This window comes from Cherax quadricarinatus, chromosome 21 (assembly GCF_038502225.1).
Source record: "Cherax quadricarinatus isolate ZL_2023a chromosome 21, ASM3850222v1, whole genome shotgun sequence".
In the NCBI taxonomy this organism is placed as follows: Eukaryota; Metazoa; Arthropoda; class Malacostraca; order Decapoda; family Parastacidae; genus Cherax; species Cherax quadricarinatus.
In genome coordinates, this window is record NC_091312.1 from 45,755,216 (window position 1) to 45,779,022 (window position 23,807).

General features: G+C 40.6%; 1 protein-coding gene across 2 annotated transcripts in view; it reads left to right on the top strand.

The window, feature by feature from the left end:
• The window catches only part of LOC138853045 (mpv17-like protein 2), a 136,388-nt gene that overhangs the window by 77,438 nt on the left and 35,143 nt on the right, over positions 1 to 23,807 (top strand). Inside the window, exon 4 of one of the 2 annotated variants that reach the window (XM_070087422.1) lies at positions 11,304 to 11,501. In XM_070087422.1, coding sequence (XP_069943523.1) covers positions 11,304 to 11,501 — 198 coding nt within the window. Of the gene's footprint in view, positions 1 to 11,303; positions 13,992 to 23,807 lie in introns of those variants that run through there. The other variant, XM_070087421.1, reaches the window with a different exon arrangement.

Below are 23,807 nucleotides of genomic sequence, written 5' to 3' on the forward strand. Positions count from 1 at the left end.
GCTGCTGCTGCTGCTGCTGCTGCTGCTGCTGCTGCTGCTGTTGTTGTTGTTGTTGTTGTCAGTAGCAGAAATGTTTGATTCTTTGCTGTGTTCAAGAGTCAACACACGATGTCACCGTCCAATACCTGTCTGAATAGCCATTCCAATATGCAGTCATAAATGGGTTTACATTATTTGTACTGTAGTTTAACCCTTTGAGGGTTTCGGACATACTAGTACGGCTTAGGACCCAGGGATTTTGACGTACTAGTACGCCTAAATTCTAGTGCCCTCAAATCTAGTGGGAGAAAGCTGGTAGGCCTCCATATGAAAGAATGGGTCTATGTGGTCAGTGTGCATGGTATAAAAAAATCCTGCAGCACACACTGTATAATGAGAAAAAAAAAACTTAGACCGCTTTTTTGGAATAAAACAGCGACTTTGCACTGTATTTTCGTATGGTATTTATTGTTGTATTCTAGTTTTCTTGGTCTCATTTTATAGAATGGATGGAATATCATAGAAATTGAGATGATTTTGACTGGTTTTACAATGAAAAGTACCTCGAAATTGAGCTCAAATTAGCAGAAATGTTCGATTTTTACCAAAGTTCAAAAGTAAACAAATCATGCCAAACGTTCAATACACGTCAACTGGTGGGTCTAATATTCTTTTGCAAGTGCGCCAATATGATTCATACCATTTTTTACACTAATGCAGTAGTCTGCATAACAGTAAATCTTCTATTTTTTGTGAGAATAAAAATTCAAAGTGGAAAGCAAAAGAATGTAAGAGAGGCCTTGAGACGTGACTAATGAACAGAGGAAATGTCATTTTAGTGCTAGGAATGTATTTCTTGTTTGTTCTGGACCCTATTCGGAAATTGGCATCTTTTGAAATTTGTGTGAAATTGGCAAAATTGCTAAATTCTGACCACTGTACTGGATAGTTGAAATTGGTAAATGGGTGGTTTTTTGCACTCATTCAATAGAAAAAATGGAGTTCTAGCGAAATATTCATGTTTTTGGTCAAGTAGTACAGTGGAACTGACCGAAAATGGGGCTCAAAGTGGGTAAAATCGCTGATCCGTAAACATCGCCGAGACCGCTAACTTAGCGAGAGCATAATTCCATAAGTTTTCCATCAAATTTCATATTTTTGGTGTCATTATGATCAGGAAAAGATTCTCTATCTTTTCATAAGAAAAAATTATTATATTTTTTTTTAAATTTGGCCGACCCTGAGAACGAGTCTCGGAGAGGGCCTGTCGACCCTCAAAGGGTTAATAGCAAATAATGAACAAACAAAACACTCACCACACTGGTGGGAGGGCTGGCTGCCAGTCGGGGGGGTCAGAGGGAGGGTAGTAGGGACTTAAAGGTGGTGGGAAACTTAAATATGATTTGGCTGCTGGGAATTTGGCGGTTGGTAATTCGCGAATGTGTGAAGCCCGCGAAAGTTGAAAACATGAATGTTGAGGGAGACCTGAATATTATGTTTGGTAGCAGAGCAGGTGTTGTGCAACTTAACATTAAGATCGACAACACTCTAATTTGTAGATGAATGGTTCACAGATCCGACATGTTGATAAATTAGACACATGTGCAACTCTTGGGTATCTTTATTGAGGAAACGTTTCGCCACACAGTGGCTTCATCAGTCCATACAAAGGAGAATCTTGAAGAACAGGGGGAGAATGAGGTAATCAGTCCCTCAACCCTGAGTCGATGTGGTCAGTCCATCAATCTTGAATAGAATACAGCATACGTGCGGAGAAGGAGCTTATAAACCGTTGGCAGGAGAGGTGCAGCAGTCATAGGTGGTGTCACACTTGTTCTTGGGCGCGACCTACTTCCACATTGAACAAGTGTGACACCACCTATGACTGCTGCACCTCTCCTGCCAACGGTTTATAAGCTCCTTCTCCGCACGTATGCCGTATTCTATTCAAGATTGATAGACTGACCACAACGACTCAAGGTTGAGGGACTGATTACCTCATTCTCCTCCTGTTCTTCAAGATTCTCCTTTGTATGGACTGATGAAGCCACTGTGTGGCGAAACGTTTCCTCAATAAAGATACCCAAGAGTTGCACATGTGTCTAATTTATCAACATGTCGGTTCTGTGAACCATTCATCTACGAACCTGTCAGACACTGGAACTTCTTGGGATCTTAATACTTGGGAATTCTTCGCTTGCCTAATTCTTGGGCGTGACCTACTTCCACATTGAACAAGTGTGACACCACCTATGACTGCTGCACCTCTCCTGCCAACGGTTTATAAGCTCCTTCTCCGCACGTATGCCATATTCTATTCAAGATTGATGGACTGACCACATCGACTCAAGGTTGAGGGACTGATTACCTCATGCTCCTCCTGTTCTTCAAGATTCTCCTTTGTATGGACTGATGAAGCCACTGTGTGGCGAAACGTTTCCTCAATAAAGATACCCAAGTGTTGCACATGTGTCTAATTTATCAACACTCTAATTGCCAGACATAATGAGGGCAAATTCCTTGGCCTATACCTTGACAACAATCTAAATTTCAGCACCCATATCCAACACATAACAAAAAAAAGTATCCAAAATAGTGGGGATCCTCTCCAAGATACGATACTGCGTGCCGCAAACTGCCCTTCTCACACTATACCATTCACTTGTATATCCATTCCTCAACTATGCTATCTGTGCTTGGGGTTCAACTGCAGCAACACACCGAAAGCCAATAATAACCCAACAAAAAGCCGCAGTAAGAATAATCACTAAGTCCCATCCCTGGCAACACCCCCCCTTCCCCCCACTCTTCATAGATCTAAACTTACTCCCTGTTCAGAACATCCACACTTACTACTGTACAGTCTCTATCTACAGGGCCTTAAATTCCAATATTAACCTTGACCTAAAATGCTTTCTTGATAGTTGTGACAGGATCCACAGGCATAACACCAGACACAAACATCTCTGTGACATTCCCCGTGTTCGACTAAACCTTTACAAAAATTCAATGTATTTCGAAGGACCTAAAATCTGGAACACCCTGCCTGAAAACTCTAGAACTGCAGACACATTCATCACTTTCAAAACTACAGTTAGAAAACATCTTATCTCCCTGATCCACCCCGACAACTAACTACATGATAACCACCTGGTGGTTCACAATTACACTCACTCACCCACTGACTATAAACCCAGAAATACTAATCTTAATCTTAAAATAATAAATCCTAACTAGTCATAAGTTTGCCTATGATACTCCAATATAGACACTTTGTATTGTGCCAAAACAAAAGCATTCACATTGCTAAACTCACAAATTATGATGTAGTCACTTAGCCTTAATACCATAATCTGTAAGGATTTAATGTTAAGAATTAATCTAAGTCTGCTCGAAATGCCTAGCCATGCTAGGCATCCTAGTGGCCCCCTCTGTAATTAGTATTTTATAACATGTAAACCACACAATACCCAAAACCTGTAAACCCCACATTGTAACCCTTATAGAGAATAAACTTGAATTGAATTGAATTGAAAAGTGAAAGGTGTGATAAAAGAGAAAAAGGTAGCTTATGAGAGGTATTTACAAAGCAGAAATGTTATAAGAAGAGTAAAGTATATGGAGAGTAAAAGAAAGGTGAAGAGAGTGGTGAGAGAGTGCAAAAGGAGAGCGGATGATAGAGTGGGAGAGGTACTGTCAAGAAATTTTGATGAAAATAAGAAAAAATTTTGGAGTTAAACAAGTTAAGAAAGCCTAGGGAACATATGGATTTGTCAGTTAAAAACAGAGTAGGGGAGTTAGTAGATGGGGAGTTGGAGGTTTTGGGTAGATGGCAAAAATATTTTGAAGAACTTTTAAATGTCGATGAAGAAAGGGAGGTGGTAATTTCATGCACTGGCCAGGGAGGTATACCATCTTTTAGAAGTGAAGAAGAGCAGGATGTGAGTGTGGGGGAGGTGAGTGAGGCATTACGTAGAATGAAAGGGGGTAAAGCAGCTGGAACTGACGGGATCATGACAGAAATTTTAAAAGCAGGGGGTCACATAGTGTTGGAGTGGTTGGTATTTTTGTTTAAAAAATGTATGAAAGAGGGGAAGGTACCTAGGGATTGGCGGAGAGCGTGTATAGTCCCTTTATATAAAGGGAAGGGGACAAAAGAGATTGTAAAAATTATAGAGGAATAAGTTTACTGAGTATACCAGGAAAAGTGTATGGTAGGGTTATTATTGAAAGAATTAGAGGTAAGACAGAATGTAGAATTGTGGATGAGCAAGGAGGTTTTAGAGTGGGTAGGGGATGTGTAGATCAAGTGTTTACATTGAAGCATATATGTGAGCAGTATTTAGATAAAGGTAGGGAAGTTTTTATTGCATTTATGGATTTAGAAAAGGCATATGAAAGAGAGGATAGGGAAGTAATGTGGCAGATGTTGCAAGTATAGGTGGTAAGTTGCTAAATGCTGTAAAGAGTTTTTATGAGGATAGTGAGGCTCAGGTTAGGGTTTGTAGAAGAGAGGGAGATTACTTCCTGGTAAAAGTAGGTCTTAGGGATGTGTAATGTCACCATGGTTGTTTAATATACAGTATTTATAGATGGGGTTGTAAAAGAAGTAAATGCTAGGGTGTTCGGGAGAGGGGTGGGATTAAATTATGGGGAATTAAATACAAAATGGGAATTGACACAGTTGCTTTTTGCTGATGATACTGTGCTTATGGGAGATTCTAAAGAAAAATTGAAAAGGTTAGTGGACAAATTTGGGAGTGTGTGTAAAAGTAGAAAGTTGAAAGTGAACATAGAAAAGAGTAAGGTGATGAGAGTATCAAATGATTTAGATAAAGAAAAATTGGATATCAAATAGGGGAGGAGTATGGATGAAGTGAATGTTTTCAGATATTTGGGAGTTGACGTGTCAGCAGATGGATTTATGAAGGATGAGGTTAATCATAGAATTGATGAAGGAAAAAAGGTGAGTGGTGCATTGAGGTATATGTGGAGGCAAAAAATGTTATCTATGGAGGCAAAGAAGGGAATGTATGAAAGTATAGTAGTACCAACACTCTCATATGGGTGTAAAGCTTGGGTTGTAAATGCTGCAGCAAGGAGGTGCTTGGAGGCAGTAGAGATGTCCTGTCTAAGGGTAATGTGTGGTGTAAATACAGTGGACCCTCGCCTAACGCTATTAATCCGTTCCTGAGAGCTCAACGTTAGGCGAAATTATCGTTAGGCGAATTGATTTTCCCCATAAGAAATAATTGAAATCAAATTAATCCGTTTCTGACACCCCAAAGTATGAACAAAAAAAAAATTTTACCACATGAAATATTAATTTTAATACACACAAACTGAATAGACATGCACAGTTACAAGACACTTACCTTTATTGAAGATCTGGTGATGATTGATGGGATGGGAGGAGGGGAGAGTGTTGATGGTGTTAGTGTTTAGAAGGGGAATCCCCTTCCATTAGGACTTGAGGTGGCGAGTCCTTTTCTGAGGTTAATTCCCTTCTTCTTTTAATGCCACTAGAACCAGCTTGAGAGTCACTGGACCTCTGTCGCACAACATATCTGTCCATAGAGGCCTGTACCTCCCGTTCCTTTATGACATTCCTAAAGTGTTTCACAACATTGTCAGTGTACAGGTTGCCAACACGGCTTGCAGTAGCTGTGTGAGGGAGATTTTCATCAAAAAAGGTTTGCACTTTAAGCCACATTGCACACATTTCCTTTATCTTTGAAGTAGGCAACTTCCTCAATTTCTCTATCCCCTCCTCCGAAGCAGTTTCCTCACGTGTGGCCTCTTGCTGTTGAAGATGATCTAGCAGCTCATCAGTGGTTAGTTCTTCATTGCCCTCCTCCACCAACTCTTCCACATCCTCCCCACTAGCCTCCAACCCCAAGGACTTCCCCAATGCCACAATGGATTCCTCAACTGGCATAGGATTCCCAGGGTTAGCCTCAAACCCTTCAAAATCCCTTTTGTCTACACATTCTGGCCACAGTTTCTTCCAAGCAGAGTTCAAGGTCCTCTTAGTCTCTTTCTCCCAAGCCTTACCTATAATGTTTACACAATTGAGGATGCTAAAGTGATCTCTCCAAAACTCTCTTAAGCGTCAATTGAGTTTCTGAGGTCACTACAAAGCACCTTTCAAACATAGCTTTTGTGTACAGTTTCTTGAAGTTGGAAATGACCTGCTGGTCCATGGGCTGCAGGAGAGGAGTGGTATTAGGAGGCAAAATCTTGACCTTAATGAAGCTCATTTCCGCAGAAAGTCGCTCTGCCACGTCTGAAGGATGACCAGGAGCATTGTCTAATACCAGGAGGCACTTAAGGTCTAATTTCTTTTCAATTAGGTAATTTTTCACAGTGGGGGCAAATGCTTGGTGTAACCAGTCATAGAAAAAGTTCCTAGTGACCCATGCCTTACTGTTTGCCCTCCACAGCACACACAAATTAGCCTTGAGGACATTGTTTTTCCTGAACACTCTCGGAGTTTCAGAGTGATACACCAATAAAGGCTTCACTTTGCAATCACCACTAGCATTGGCACACATCAACAGAGTAAGCCTGTCTTTCATAGGCTTTTGTCCTGGGAGTGCCTTTTCCTACTGAGTAATGTACGTCTTGTTTGGCATTTTCTTCCAAAACAGGCCTGTTTTGTCACAATTAAACACTTGTTCAGGCTTCAGTCCTTCACTGTCTATGTACTCCTTGAATTCCTGCACATATTTTTCAGCCACTTTGTGGTCCGAACTGGCAGCCTCACCATGCCTTATCACACTATGTATGCCACTATGATTCTTAAATCTCTCAAACCAACCTTTGCTGGCCTTAAATTCACTCACATCATCACTAGTTGCAGGCATTTTTCTAATTAAATCGTCATGCAACTTCCTATCCTTTTCACTTATGGTCACTTGAGAGATGCTATCTCCTGCTATCTGTTTTTTGTTTATCCACACCAATAAAGTCTCTCAACATCTTCTATCACTTGCGATCTCTGTTTTGAAAACAAAGTTGCACCTTTGGCAAGAACAGCTTCCTTGATTGCCGTTTTCTTGGCCACAATAGTAGCGATGGTTGATTGGGGTTTTGTGTACAACCTGGCCAGCTCGGAGACACGCACTCCACTTTCATACTTAGCAATGATCTCTTTCTTCATATCCATAGTAATTCTCACTCTTTTTGCTGTAGGGTTGGCACTAGAAGCTGTCTTGGGGCCCATTGTGACTTATTTTGCAGGTGCAATCACTAAAAAGGCTGTGATAATATGAAATGTTCCGATTGTATGCTTGGAAGCGACCGCGGTGGCTGGCTTGTAAACACTGGCACCCACAGAACAAGTGAGGCGGGCTCAGGCCGCACGTGGACGCGTCTCGAACAAACCGCGTTGAGCGAGGTTTTTAGCGCTAGCCGAGGCAAAATTTTTGTGTTAAAATGTATCGCTAGGCGGATTTAACGTTATGCGATGCATTCGTTAGGCGAGGTTCCACTGTATTATGCAGAAAATTCGGAGTGTGGAAATTAGGAGAAGGTGTGGAGTTAATAAAAGTATTAGTCAGAGGGCCGAAGAGGGTTTGTTGAGGTGGTTTGGTCATTTAGAGAGAATGGATCAAAGTAGAATGACATGGAGAGCGTATAAACCTATAGGGGAAGGAAGGCGGGGTAGGGGTCGTCCTCGAAAAGGTTGGAGGGATGGGGTAAAGGAGGTGTTTTGGGCGAGGGGTTTGGACTTCCAGCAAGTGTGTGTGAGCGTGTTAGATAGGAGTGAATGGAAACAAATGGTATTTGGGACCTGACGAGCTGTTGGAGTGTGAGCATTCAGTGTGAAGGGACTTGAGTCCGGGAAATGGGAAGTACAATGCCTGCACTCTAAAGGAGGGGTTTGGGATATTGGCAGTTTGAAGGGATATATTGTTTAGTTTTGTACGTATATACTTCTAAGCTGTTGTATTCTAGGCACCTCTGCAAAAACAATGATTATGTGTGAGTGAGGTGAAAGTGTTGAATGATGATGAAAGTATTTTCTTTTTGGGGGTTTTCTTTCTTTTTGGGTCACCCTGCCTCGGTGGGAGACGACTGACTTGTTGAAAAAAAAAAAATGTTGGTGTATGTAAAACTATAAATAATCTCTATAAAATGTTTTTTTGTTTTTTTGTGAATATTTTTGGGCTTCTGGAATGGATTAATTGTATTTCCATTATTTCTTATGGGAAATATTGCTTTGCTTTTCAGACTTTGCGAATTTAGAACTAACTCCTGGAACGGATTAAGTTCGATATTTGAGGTTCCACTGTAACAAGAAAATGCAAATAAATTTTCTTTCATATCTTATGCTGATATACTGTAAACCTGTGACTAGTTTAGAGAGCTCTACTCTCATAGCCGTGCGTGGGGCCAGACTCCACTGTGGACTGCCTATTCAGTCAAGCTGTTGCTGCTGGCAGCTTGCTGGCTCATATTTGTTTTTAAATTTTATAAATATTTACTGTCTTACCATCATTATTTTACTGATATAGCATTATTGATGATGATTGCAGTACGTATTTGCTCATTTACGTTATGTACCACTGTGTCTAGTCAGTAAGTGATGAAGGGGTTTACCTGGAGTTTACCTGGAGAGGGTTTCAGGGGTCAACGACCCCACGGCTCAGTCTGAGACCAGGCCTCATGGTGGATTAGGGTCTGATCAAAAAGGCTGTTACTGCTGGCCGTACGCAAACTGACGTACGAACCACAGCCCAGCTGGCCAGGTACTGACTTTAGGTGCCTGTCCAGTGCCAGGAGTCTATTGGTAATCCCCCTTACATATGCTGGGAGGCAGTTGATCATTCTTGGGCCCTGGACGCTTATTGTGTTGTCTCTCAATGTACTCGTGGTGCCCCTGCTTTTCATTGGGGGAATGTTGCATCTCCTGCTGAGTCTTTTGCTTTTGTAGGGAGTGATTTTCGTGTGTAGGTTTGATGCCAATCCCTCCAGGACCTTCCAAGTGTATATTATCATGTATCTCTCTCGCCTGAATTCCAGGAAATACAGATCAAGGACCTTCAACCATTCCCAGTAATTTAGATGCCTTATCGTACTTAGGTGTGCCATGAAAGTTCTTTGTACACTCTCCAGGTCTGCAATGTCACCAGCCTTGAAGGGGGCTGTTAGTGTACAGCAGTATTCCAGCCTAGTGAGTACAAGTGATTTGAAGAGAATCATCATGGGCTTGTCATCCCTAGTTTTGAAGGTTCTCATTATCCATCTTATCATTTTCCTACCAGATGAGGTAGATACATTGTTGTGGTCTTTGAAGGCGAGATCCCCTGACACTAGGTTTTTTTTTTTAACACGGCCATTTCCCACTGAGGCATGGTGACCCAAAAAGATAGGAAAACCCAAAAAGAAAGAAGAAAATTCATCTTCATTCAACACTTTCACCATTACTCATACATAATCACTGTCTTTGCAGAGGCGCTCAGATACGACAGTTTAGACACCCCTCCAAACTACCAATATCCTAAACCCCTCCTGTAAAGTGCAGGCATTATACTTTCCATTTCCATTATACTTTCCATTGTACTTTCCATTTCCATATCCCCTACCCTGCCTTCTTTCCCCAACAGATTTATATGCTCTCCAAGTCATTCTACTTTGTTCTATACTCTCTTAATAACCAAACCACCTAAACAGCCACTTTCAGCCCTCTGACTAATACTTTTAGTAAGTCCGCACCTCTTAATTTCCACACTATGAATTCTCTGCATAATATTTACACCACACATTGGCCTAAGACACGACATCTCCCCTGCCTCCAGCCGCCTCCTCGCTTTAGCATTTACAACCCATGCTTAACACCCACATAAGAGAGTTGGTACCACTATGCTCTTGTACATTCCCTTCTTTGCCTCCATGTACAGTGGGACCTTTTCTTACGAGTGCATCCACGTGCGAGTTTTTCCAGATATGAGCAGTCACTTTGTTGATTTTTTGCTTCCAGACATGAGCGAAATTTCCAGATGCGAGTGGGCCTCAATTGAGGGAGGTTCCTTGATGCTGGTGAGGGGAGGGGTTCTTGCTCTTGATCTAGGAAACTAGATCTCAGTTGTTTGTTGGGCTGTCTTATTGAAACTTGGGCAATGTATGATGGAAAGATGCTTCTTAGCGTAAACCAAAAATGAAAGAAATTAGATCATAAATAACGGAGTTCACTTCTCAGCCATTAGCCTCCCCTTAGTGGTATATTTTCATATGGTTTTTATGGTTGTATTCTTGTTTTTTTGGTCTCATTTGATAGAAAGGAAGATATACTACAGAAATAGACATGATTTTGATTGGTTTCACAGACAACATGAAGCAACAGTGGCAGACAGCATGAAGCAGCAGTGGCAGACAACATGAAGCAGTAGTAGCAGACATCATGAAGCAACAATGGCAGACATCATGAGGTAACAGTGGCAGACAACATGAAGCAGCAGTGGCAGACATCATGAGGTAGCAGTGGCAGACAACATGAAGCAGCAGTGGCAGACAACATGAAGCAGCAGTGGCAGACATCATGAAGCAGCAGTGGCAGACATCATGAGGTAGCAGTGGCAGACAACATGAAGCAGCAGTGGCAGACATTATGAAGAAGCAGTGGCAGACATCATGAGGTAGCAGTGGCAGACAACATGAAGCAGCAGTGGCAAAGTGTAGCACTTATAAGTCACTTTATTGGTGGCCATATAAACCCCAACAACAACAATGGCCGCTGTCACCACCACTAGCCACATACGTAATAATATGTATTTTATTCATTCTAGTGTATATGCCATGTTTCTGTGTTACTAATATTGTTTATTATGTCGTATTACATGAATTATGATAGATAAATAAGCCATAGAGTTGATGTTAGGGAAATTATTGAAGTATTTTCTGGTGCCTGAAATTCCACTGGAATGAATTAATTCCATTTCTGTTAATTTAAATGTGAAAAATTGACTCTGCAAACGAGCAAATCCAGATGCGAGCAAGGTCATGGAACGGATTAAACTCATAAGTAGAGGTTCCACTGTATAATGTTTTGTCTCCACAGATTCCTCAATGCGCCACTCACCTTTTTTCCTTCATCATTTCTGTGGTTAACCTCATCCTTCATAAACCCATCCTTCATAAACAAGTCAACTCCCAAATATCTGAAAACATTCACTTCTTTCATACTCCCTCCCTCCAATGTGATATTCAATTTTTCTTTATCTAAACCATTTGATACCCTCATCACCTTACTCTTATCTATATTCACTTGCAACTTTCTAGGGTATATCATACCAAAATATTAAGCTTTGTCCTATTTTTAGGTACATTTTGCTAGACAGAAAGTTACCAGGCCGGACATTGAAAGCTGTTATGAAGAAGCTGCTGGTGGATCAGCTGCTGTTTTCACCCATCTGCCTGACTGTGTTCTTCATTTCACTGGGTTTCTTCAGAGGAGGAGATTGGGATGAGTTTTTCACTGATATTCGTCACAAAGGATGGAGATTGTATGCAGCAGAATGGTTTGTATGGCCCCCTGCACAAATTATCAACTTCTACTGGTTACCAACAAAGTACCGTGTCTTATATGATAACACTATATCACTTCTCTTTGATATTTACACATCACGTGTTTGTTATGATATTAAGATTAATAAAAAAGATATTTTGGAGGAAAATAAAGAATTAAAAAATAATCTTGAAATTAGTACAGTTAAAGAAGTTAAAATTAAAAATGAGAGTTGATAGTGTAAATTGCTTTAGGAGTATACTTTATTGCAAAAAGTGACACTTTATGTGTAGTGAATGAGTTCCTCTCAAGGGAGTTCCTTTGATCCAGTGAGAGGCTCTCAATCGAAGGAATCGAATCTGTATTGCACTTTATTTGAATCGAACCTGAATACCTCCCTCCCCTCATTTTCTTTCTGCAATATTTTTTCCTTCTGTAACATTGTACTCCTTTCAGAGGGAAAAGGGTTCATATTACCACCTGGTTTTGGTGTTCATTCCAATTGTAGTGCTGTGGTAGTTGTGTCCCTCCATGGGGCATGTCGAGAGAACCCTGTGGTGGGACATCAGGTGGTCACATGGCATGCCTCCTGGTAGCAGGAGTTCTACTGGAGTTTGTATTCCAGAAGTGGCAGTTGAAAGTGTGCAACTCCTGCCATTCTTGCCACTGCCATTATTAGCCGATTGGTGTTGACTCCAGTGGTGCTTTCTGCCTACACAGACAGTTTTGCTACATTTTGCTCAGTTAATTCTTGAGGTGCCATCCAGGTCATACACACCTGGTAAGGTAAGTGGAGGTTTCTACAAAGGAAAAGGCAGCACCATTAGTTGTGTTGGAGACAGGCACTGCTCAAGGCAAGCTTTTGAGTTGTTTTCTGTCTTTCTTAGGGATGTGTTTCCTTCGGACTCCCTTCAACCCTCTCCTGGGTCATTATTAGCTATGATATAGCCTTGTAGACCTGAATGTGACAGCAGACTACCATGTGACCCAGGAGCCTGCTTCAGATAACCATCCAATCTCTGAGGCAGGTTGTGGAGTGGCATCCTTCAGGCTATAAACCCTGATGATATACCAAATGACTACAAGCTTCATAATACACTTTTGCTTACAGTGGCAATGCAGCTCAAGCAACCCTTTTATCTTGTCTTGAATCTGTAGATTTTTTTTTTTCAACAAACTGACCATATCCCACTGAGGCAGGGTGACCTAAAAAGAAAACGAAAGTTTTTCTTTTTAAATTTAGTAATTTATACAGGGGAAGGGGTTACTAGCCTCTTGCTCCGAGCATTTTAATTGCCCCTTATGACATGCACGGCTTACAGAGCAAGAATTCTTTTCCACTTCCCCATGTAGATAAAAGAAAATGAAGAGCAACAAGAACTATTAAAAAAATAGAAGAAAACCCAGAAGGGTGTGTAAATATTCGCATGCGTAGTGTGACCTAAGCGTAAGTAGAAGTAGGAAGATTTACCTCTTATCCCACTTGTTTATGAGACAGAAAAAAAGACACCAGCAATCCTACCATCATTTTAAACAATTACAGGTTTCCGTTTCACACTCACTTGGCAGGACGGTAGTACCTCCCTGGGTGGTTACTGTCTACCAACCTGCTGCCTAGGGAATCTGTAGATAATGCACCCATTAAAGTCTTCATACATCCCCCTACAAAAAAGTCTTGTGGGACAGTTGTCTTCCCATGCACTGTTGTCCACTTATACCCTTGCCAAGAATGCACAAAAAAAAAAAAAATTTCCAAGTGAACAAACTCCAACAGCTACCTATCAGACATGTCAACACTTGTATCTGTCCACCTTGTGATAATCAACACTATCCTAGCAAAGTTACCAAACTCATACTTGATGGATTACATCTACCTTCCATCTATATTGCTGGGCATTGTCTGTCAGCTAAAAGAGCTTCTTTCTTGCCCACAACAGTGTTGTCAGTGCTGGCACTTGAACCACCTGGCAAGGTATTGCCATTCACATGCCCAGTGTCCTGTATGCTCCAGCCTTACCTGCAGTGACCCTGTTCATTATCCTTGTTGCCTAAATTATGTTGGATCCCTTTCCTTTTACTCTTGATCATTCATGACTTATATTAAAGAGAGAGAGAGTGATGCATACTGGAAGAGAGAGAGAGGGTATGTCATACTCTAGCTCTTTCTCATTGGTACTTATGTCTTGATCTGTAATGCCTCCACTCCTGTGTCTACCATGTGGAAAAAAAAAAGTGGAAATTGGCAGGCAAATGCTTGCCTAACCCAGGTCTAGTACAGTACTTACTGTCGATGCTATAGAAATGGCAGAGTCAACTAAAGTTGTGACCATAGTTGGATATGACTGTTCACTTATTTCTTACCATTGATCATTCTAACTTTGCCATGAAAACCTCCCTTGGATTTTACTTCTCCCATGTTTCATTCACTCTCCTGTGATTCATGGCAGCAGAGTCAAAGTGTCAACACATGACAGCAGAATCAGATCATTTTCTTGTCTCTTATGTTTTTGTTCCACTCAAGTCTGCACTCTTTCTCTGTAGTTCAACCATCCTGAATTCTAACGACAATATTTTTTGGCTGCCATTTTGATTACAGAAAGTCTTGGAGACCAAATATCGTGGTGCTAAGAATGGCACGTCTCAGAATACTGAATTCAGTTAAAAAAATTTCATAGTTTACATGGAATACCAGATTGTTAGGTGCTTGGTTTCCTTCATTCTTCCTTGTTATTTATCCAGACTTCATTGTATACACTAAGTATATTCCTCAGTCTCCAATTCCTCTCTTTCTTAGCTTGATGTGATCCATCATCAAGGCTGACATTTGTGTTGGGGTACTTGTCATTATTCCCAACTAAAAGTTTGTGTGAGGAACCTAACATGCTGTGTGCATAATCATTGTGAACTCCATTGTCTTCACTACTTAATTTATATCCATGATCTTCTACATGATTCTCTAGTTTGCAGGACACCCATTGATGGAGGTAGAGCTATTGCCTCTATTCTACATCCCACATTATTGCATAATTTTCTTGTCTGTCTGTGGCTCATTGTTGTTTCTCTATTTCTCCACCCCATCCTTTTCAATTCACTCTATTCAATACATCACTATCCTACACTGGGATATATCAACAGCCCATGTTTGTTGCTCTCCCCTTCAGTCTTTTAAGTCCTGTTTCTCTCCAACTCTTATAAGCTCCTTCCTTTTACCACATTTTCAATTGCATTCTCATGTTTCAAACTTTGCTATGGTTTCAGACTCTGACTTTACAAGTGATTCAATGCTTTAATTCTTCTCATCCTATTGTTTTGCACTTGAAACAGTGGCTATGTCACATGTCTAGTTTACACAAAAATTTATATTTCTGTTGGAAATATAAATGAACTAGCTGACTCCTTTGCTTGTTCTTTGGTACAGGACATGTTAATATCTCATATTTACTTACCTGCCTCTGACTATTTTCTCACTCACAGCATATGAGATCATTGGTAAGGTCGCCAGTCCACATTAAGAACTGACAACTTTTTACTATCAAACTTTAGCTACAAGTCTTTTCACCATTGTTGACTATATTGGCCCATACACACATGGTCAGATGCATTCGTGTACACATACATGTACACAGATGCACACACACACACACACGTGCATGCATGCGCGCACCCACACACACGCTCTCTCTCTCGCTCTCTCTCTTGCTCTCTCTCTTTCTCTCTCTCACTCTCGCTCTCTCTCACTCTCGCTCTCTCTTGCTCTCTTGCTCTCTTTCTTTCTCGCTCTCTTGCTCTCTTTCTTTCTCGCTCTCTTGCTCTCTGTGCTCACTCTCATCTTTTCGCCTCCACCTCCTCTCGCTAAACATGTGAATTGAAGAACTGGAATGTGTGGATGACAATGTAGACAATGACAATGCCAATACAATGTCAATGTGGAAGGTGTATGTAAGATTATGTGGGTAGGGACCAATATGTGGGCCAGATGGAACCATACAGGGACAGGCAGAATAGGTGCAGGCCAATATGTAGGAATAATGTATGTAGGAACATGTGCTGGAATATGTGTGGAGGCAATATGCCAGGCCTATGTGAGATATGCAGAGGCCAGGCCATGTGTGGGTGGCGTAATGTTGCTGGGCCTAACTGCCAGGCCATGTGCGGGCTGTATCCATGTGAGGCCTATGTATGTGGCAGGAGCCTTAATGTGTGGGAAGCAATATGTGTAGACCATGAGCCAATAATGTAGGCATATGGCCAGGCCTATGTAGAGCCATGTATGTATGGCAGGCCAATATGCCAAGGCAACTGTATATGCATGAATATGTCAGTCTCTATGTAACTCTCTCTCTCTCTCGCTCTCTCTCTCTCGCTCTCTCTCTCTCGCTCTCTCTCGCTCTCGCTCTCGCTCTCGCGCTCGCTCTCTCGCTCTCTCGCTCTCTCTCTCTCTCGCTCTCTCTCTCTCTCGCTCTCTCTCGCGCTCTCTCTCTCTCTCTCTCTCTCTCTCTCTCTCTCTCTCTCTCTCTCTCTCTCTCTCTCTCTCTTTGCCAAGTGCAAAGTCATGAAGATCGGGGAAGTCCAAAGAAGACCGTAGACAGAGTATAGTCTAGGTGGCCAAAGACTGCAAACCTCACTCAAGGAAAAGATCTTGGGGTGAGTATAATACCGAGCACATCTCCTGAGGTGCATATCAATCAGATAACTGCTGCAGCATACGGGCGCCTGGCAAACTTAAGGATAGCGTTCCAGTACCTCAGTAAAGAATCAGTTCAAGACTCTGTACACCATATATGTCAGGCCCATAGTGGAGTATGCAGCCCCAGTTTGGAATTCACACCTGGTCAAGCACATCAAGAAACAAGACTAGTCCCAAAGCTAAGGGGATTGTCCTATGAAGAAAGGTTAAGGGAAATTGGCCTGATGGCACTGGAGGACAGGTGGGTCAGGGGAGACATGATAACGACATATAAAATGCTGCACGAAATAGACAAGGTGGACAGTGACAGGATGTTCCAGAGATGGGACACAGAAACAAGGGGTCACATTTGGAAGTTGAAGACAGATGAGTCAAAGGGATGTTAGGAAGTGTTTCTTCAGTCATAGAGTTGTCAGGAAGTGGAATAGTCTAGAAAGTGATGTAGTGGAGGCGGGAACCATACAGAGTTTAAAGACAAGGTTTGATAAAGCTCATGGAGCAGGGGGAGAGAGGACCTTGTAGCAATCAGTGAAGAGGCAGGGCCAGGAGCTTTGACTCGACCCCTGCAACCACAAATAGGTGAGTACACACACACACACACACACATACTCAGGGCCAGGAGCTTGAGCCATGCAACCACAGCTAGTGAGTACTCCCCTCCCTTCCTCACACACAAATATCATTGACATATATCTAGCACCCATTTGTGAAGTTTATCATGTACCCCTGAAAAACGGCAAAGCTCCGGAATGCTGGCTTTATCAAGTACGTAATAAAGCTAGGTTTGTAATGAAATGTTGTATAATAAAGACTCCTCTGCATTAACTGTTATCATGTATCACTGGTGGTCCAGCCCCTTGCAGTTGATTATCCCATTTATCAGAGGCCCTGTAAAATTGACCTTAGTCCTTATTTTCAATGCCCAGATGCCTTCAATATCTAATTTTCTTGCTGACAGTCATAACTACATGATTTTTTGAATGAAATTATCATATTGTACTAACTCTGTCTTTCTCTTCCTTATCACTTTCTACTGATACAAGCTTTCCATTCAATGCTGTACAATGGACCCTCGACCAACAATGGCATCGTCTAACGTTAAATCCGACTAGCAATACATTTTAATGCAAAAATTTTGCCTTTACTAGAGCTAAAAAACTCGACCAACGCAATTCGTTCCGTTCGAGACGCGTCCACTTGTGGCCAGTGTTTACAAGCCAGCCAGCCACCGCGGTCCCCTCCAAACATACAGTCAGAACATTTCATATTATCACAGTGTTTTTAGTGATTGCACCTGCAAAATAAGTCACCATGGGCCCCAAGAAAGCTTCTAGTGCCAACCTTACTGCAAAAAGGGTGAGAATTACTATGGATATGAAGAAAGAGATCATTGCTAAGGGGTTGGAGGTTAGTGGGGAGGATGTGGAAGAGTTGGTGGAGGACGACAATAATGAACTAACCACTGATGAGCTGCAAGATCATCTTCAACAGCAAGAGGCCAGACCTGAGGAAACTGCTCCGGAGGAGGGGATAGAGAAATTGAGGAAGTTCCCTACTTCAAAGATTAAGAAAATGTGTGCAATGTGGCTTAAAGTGCAAACCTTTTTTGATGAAAATCACCCTGACACAGCTACTGCAAGCCATGTTGGCAACCTGTACACTGACAATGTTATGGCCCATTGTAGGAAAGTCTTAAAGGAACAGGAGGTACAGAGCTCTATAGACAAATATGTTGTGCGACATAGGTCCAGTGACTCAAGCTGGTCCTAGTGGCATTAAAAGAAGAAGGGTAGTAACCCCGGAAAAGGACTTGACACCTCAAGTCCTAATGGAAGGGGATTCTCCTTTTAAACACTAACACCATTCACACTCTTCGCTCCTCCCATCCCATCAATCATCACCAGATCTTCAATAAAGGTAAGTGTCATGTAATTGTACATGTCTTTTTCAGTTTGTGTGTATTAAAATTAATATTTCATGTGTTAAATTTTTTTTTTTCAATACTTTGGGGTGTCGAACTGATTAATTTGATTTCCATTATTTCTTATGGGGAAAATTAACTCGACTAACGATAATTTCAACTAATGGTGAGCTCTCAGGAACAGATTAATATCGTTGGTCGAGGGTCCACTGTATTACCCATACTGGTTTGGCATACATTATTTAGTACTGTATAATAATAGTAATTATACTGTGTACTGAATCTTTGTCGTCTTCTCTACTTTCTATTTCCTTTTCATAAGCCCCAAAATAAGTTTATTTCAGTTGCATATGCGGATAAAGATGATAGACTATTTCAGATCTCTGAATACTTGCTGACCTCCTGATAGTTATGACTTATTAAAATTTAGTTAAGTGGTGTGCTTACATTCATAATGTCCACACTGCAGTTTAAAATGTTATCCATTTATTTATGCACTCTTTATAATCTGTACAGGTCTCCCTCAACATTCACGTTTTCAGCTTTCACGGGCTTCACACATTCGCGAATTCCCAACCGCCAAATTCCCAGCCACCAAATTCCCAGCCGCCAAATCATATTTAAGTTTCCCGCCACCTGCGAGTCCCTACTACCCTCCCTCCGACCCCCGCAACTGGCAGCCAGCCCTCCCACCACTCAGTGTGGTGAGTGTTTTGTTTGTTCATTATTTGCTATTAAATTACAGTATAAATAATGTAAACCCATTCTATTTTTTTATTTATTATCACACCGACTGCATATTGGAATGGCTATTCGGACACGTCAAGTATTAAAAACCATTTGTCTCCATTCACTCCTATCAAACACGCTCACGCATGCCTGCTGGAAGTCCAAGCCCCTCGCACACAAAACCTCCTTTACCCCCTCCCTCCAACCCTTCCTAGGCCGACCCCTACAACGCCTTCCTTCCACTACAGGTATTAGATGGTGACATCATGTGTTTACTCTTCCATACTCTCTCCCTCCAATCTGATATTCAATCTTTCATCACCTAATCTTTTTGTTATCCTCATAACCTTACTCTTTCCTGTATTCACCTTTAATTTTCTTCTTTTGCACACCCCTACCAAATTCATCCACCAATCTCTGCAACTTCTCTTCAGAATCTCCCAAGAGCACAGTGTCATCAGCAAAGAGCAGCTGTGACAACTCCCACTTTGTGTGTGATTCTTTATCTTTTAACTCCACGCCTCTTGCCAAGACCCTCGCATTTACTTCTCTTACAACCCCATCTATAAATATATTAAACAACCACGGTGACATCACACATCCTTGTCTAAGGCCTACTTTTACTGGGAAAAAAATTTCCCTCTTTCCTACATACTCTAACTTGAGCCTCACTATCCTCGTAAAAACTCTTCACTGCTTTCAGTAACCTACCTCCTACACCATACACTTGCAACATCTGCCACATTGCCCCCCTATCCACCCTGTCATACGCCTTTTCCAAATCCATAAATGCCACAAAGACCTCTTTAGCCTTATCTAAATACTGTTTCACTGTGTATATGTTTCACTGTAAACACCTGGTCCACACACCCGGTACCTTTCCTAAAGCCTCCTTGTTCATCTGCTATCCTATTCTCCGTCTTACTCTTAATTCTTTCAATAATAACTCTACCATACACTTTACCAGGTACACTCAACAGACTTATCCCCCCTATAATTTTTGCACTCTCTTTTATCCCCTTTGCCTTTATACAAAGGAACTATGCATGCTCTCTGCCAATCCCTAGGTACCTTACCCTCTTCCATACATTTATTAAATAATTGCACCAACCACTCCAAAACTATATCCCCACCTGCTTTTAACATTTCTATCTTTATCCCATCAATCCCGGCTGCCTTACCCCCTTTCATTTTACCTACTGCCTCACGAACTTCCCCCACACTCACAACTGGCTCTTCCTCACTCCTACAAGATGTTATTCCTCCTTGCCCTATACACGAAATCACAGCTTCCCTATCTTCATCAACATTTAACAATTCCTCAAAATATTCCTTCCATCTTCCCAATACCTCTAACTCTCCATTTAATAACTCTCCTCTCCTATTTTTAACTGACAAATCCATTTGTTCTCTAGGCTTTCTTAACTTGTTAATCTCACTCCAAAACTTTTTCTTATTTTCAACAAAATTTGTTGATAACATCTCACCCACTCTCTCATTTGCTCTCTTTTTACATTGCTTCACCACTCTCTTAACTTCTCTCTTTTTCTCCATATACTCTTCCCTCCTTGCATCACTTCTACTTTGTAAAAACTTCTCATATGCTAACTTTTTCTCCCTTACTACTCTCTTTACATCATCATTCCACCAATCGCTCCTCTTCCCTCCTGCACCCACTTTCCTGTAACCACAAACTTCTGCTGAACACTCTAACACTACATTTTTAAACCTACCCCATACCTCTTCGACCCCATTGCCTATGCTCTCATTAGCCCATCTATCCTCCAATAGCTGTTTATATCTTACCCATTCATGACTGCATATTGGAATGGCTATTCAGACAGGTATTAGATGGTGACATCATGTGTTTACTCTTGAACACTGCAAAGAATTAAACATTTCTGCTACAGCTAATAATAACAATAGTAATAATAATAATAATAATAATAATAATAATAATAATAATAATAATAATAATAATAATAAATATGATATAATTGAAGAAGGAAATTGTACAAAAATACGAGGGAGTGGTTGACACATCGTCAGTGTGACTTTGTTTATGCTGGAGTGAACATTAGTCTCCCTGCTCTTCCAAACATTTCACAATAATTCATTGTGTTGTGATGCAGTTCAGATGGGCTTGTGAGGTCTCTAGGGAGACCTAATTATATGGTCACACCTGCCTTAGCAAATGTCGGGTAGTCACGCCCACGTCTGAGGTCTTTTGTTCTTAACAGCGTCAGACCTCGGCGTCAGGTCGTAACACGTGGTACATACACCATTGGGGAGGGGGTACTTTGACTACGATATAAGCCCAGGGAACAGCGGGGCAAAGAGGTTGTTGGTGACAGGTCCGTCGAGCGAGAGCTCTGGACAGCCGCGTGTGTAGTGGACCACGCATTTGGGAATCTCGGGTCAGCTGGTCGGTGAATTAAGAGTGAGTACTAGTCCGTGTTACTGATAACATCTACCCTTCCCCCTGGTAATAAGTCTCATAGGTCAATTGTTATATTGTGTAAATTTCCATCAGGATATGTTGTATTCTAGCCCTTTTATGTTATTAAGTAAACTATAGCCATAGTTCCCATTTTTATTTGTACCTTCATATGCTATTCCCTATTTTGTTAAGCACTGGGATATACAGGAGACGTGCTCACTCGCTGGGATACCTCCGGTAGAGTGGGTAGAGGTCTCACAGTGTTTGGTGCTTGTAGATTGAGTGTGACTGGAGTGGTAGAGGCAGTGATTGAGGCAATGGTATTTAATAACATACATGTTAATAATAATACATGTTATTAATAATATGTACTATTATTGTTTATAACATACATGTTATTAAATACGTACATGTTAATAATAATACATGTTATTAATAATAACATATACTATTATTATTTATAACATATATGTTATTAAATACCACTGCCTCAACCGCTGAATTATTGTGAAATGTTTGGAAGAGCAGGGAGACTAATGTTCACTCCAGCATAAACAAAGTCACACTGACGATGTGTCAACCACTCCCTCGTATTTTTGTACAATTTCCTTCTTCAATTATATCATATTTATTATCATTATTATTATTATTATTATTATTATTATTATTATTATTATTATTATTATTATTATTACTATTATTATTACTATTGTTATTATTAGCAATAGCAGAAATGTTCGATTCTTTGCTGTGTTCAAGAGTAAACACATGATGTCACCGTCTAATACCTTTCCTAATAGCCATTCCAATATGCAGTCATGAATGGGTTTACATTATTTATTCTGTAGTTTAATAGCAAATAATGAACAAACAAAACACTCACCACACTGAGTGGTGGGAGGGCTGGCTGCCAGTTGCGGGGGTCGGAGGGAGGGTAGTAGGGACTCGCAGTGGTGGAGGCACTGGTGGAGTCTGTGGTATTTAATAACATACATGTTATTAACATATATGTTATTAAATAACATACGTTGTTAAAGCATAACATGTATATATTTAGTACAATTTACGACGTTTTCATGTATTTTATGATTATTCATGGTTCAACAAGTTAAGGAATCAGTATTGTAATATATTTCCCTACAATATATTGGGGCACCAAACATTCACGGTTTTTCAACATTCGCGAGGCTCTTGGTCCCCTAACCCTCGCGAATGTTGAGGGAGACCTGTATATATTATATTTTTGTTTCTGTACTAAATCAGCTAGTTATGCACATGGATATATAAAAATTTATTCACTATTTCAGTATTCTTTGTGTTGGAATTTATTCAGTTCTTTAATTATTTTTAAATTTGATGAATATTTAACCTGTCCTAATCATTTGCTGATAATGAACAAAAAAAATGAAGTGCAATATTCAGGCTAAAGGGTTTGGAAGCAAGCAATAAACATTGACAAGTACACATCAATATGTAATGTTCATAATAGTAATTATGATTGTATATTGAAATATTTCAGTTATAAATTTGTTTATTGAATTTACTTGCTGTTAGTTCACTAAATTTATACTGTGTAAATATTATATAAATTTATTTTATTTATGGTCTTTAATTATCCTTTTTGCAAAAAATTTATAGGCAAAACAATATTTATTAAGAAAGCCTTTAAACTTGGAAACAGTCCTATCTGTGGTCCTGAGACTGATTTTAAGAGTTTTTCTATCCTCATAGCCCAGTTTGGGGCCAGACTTTTCTGTGGAGTACATGTTCAACCGGGCTGTTAGTGTGGGTAGCACTCTGTCCCCCATAGTAATCACGGCCTGGTTGATTTGGCACTCTGCAGAGGTAGTGGTTCAGTTTTCTCTTGAAGACTATTACACTTTCTTTTGCAATATTTCTGATACTGTATCTGGTGGTCACAATTTTAGTGGTCTTGGACACAGATGACACTGCTCTCTAATTGTTCCTGTGGTGCCCCTCTTTCTCACTGGTCTGTTTTGCACCTCCTCTTATATCTCTTTTTGCAGTATCTTGTTACAGTAGTATACACATTTGGGACTTAGCCCTCAATGAATATACTAATGGGAAGCAGCAAGTGGACGGTAATAACAATTGTGTTGGATAGAAGAGCAAGTGGATAGTAATAACAGTTGTGTTAGATAGAGGAGCAAGTGGCTAGTAATAACAGTTTTGTTGGATAGAGGAGAAAGTGGTTGGTAATAAGTTGTTTTGATTAGAAGCGCAAGTGGTCATTAATAACAAATGTGGTGGATAAAGAGCAAGGGGCCTGTAATAATAATTGAGGTGGATGGAGGATTAAGTGGCCAGTAATAAAAATTGTGGTGGATATAAATTGAGATTATTTTGTTGTGATTTTCATTATTTTCAAGAGATACAGCAGATTTTGTCCCATATTTCGAAACCCAGTAAATCAAGGTTCATTAAATCCAGGGTTTACTGTATTATCAAGTTTTTCTTATCTTTGTCTCAGAGAATATATTTTAAGTACAGTAGACCCCTGGTTTTCGTAATTAATCCGTTC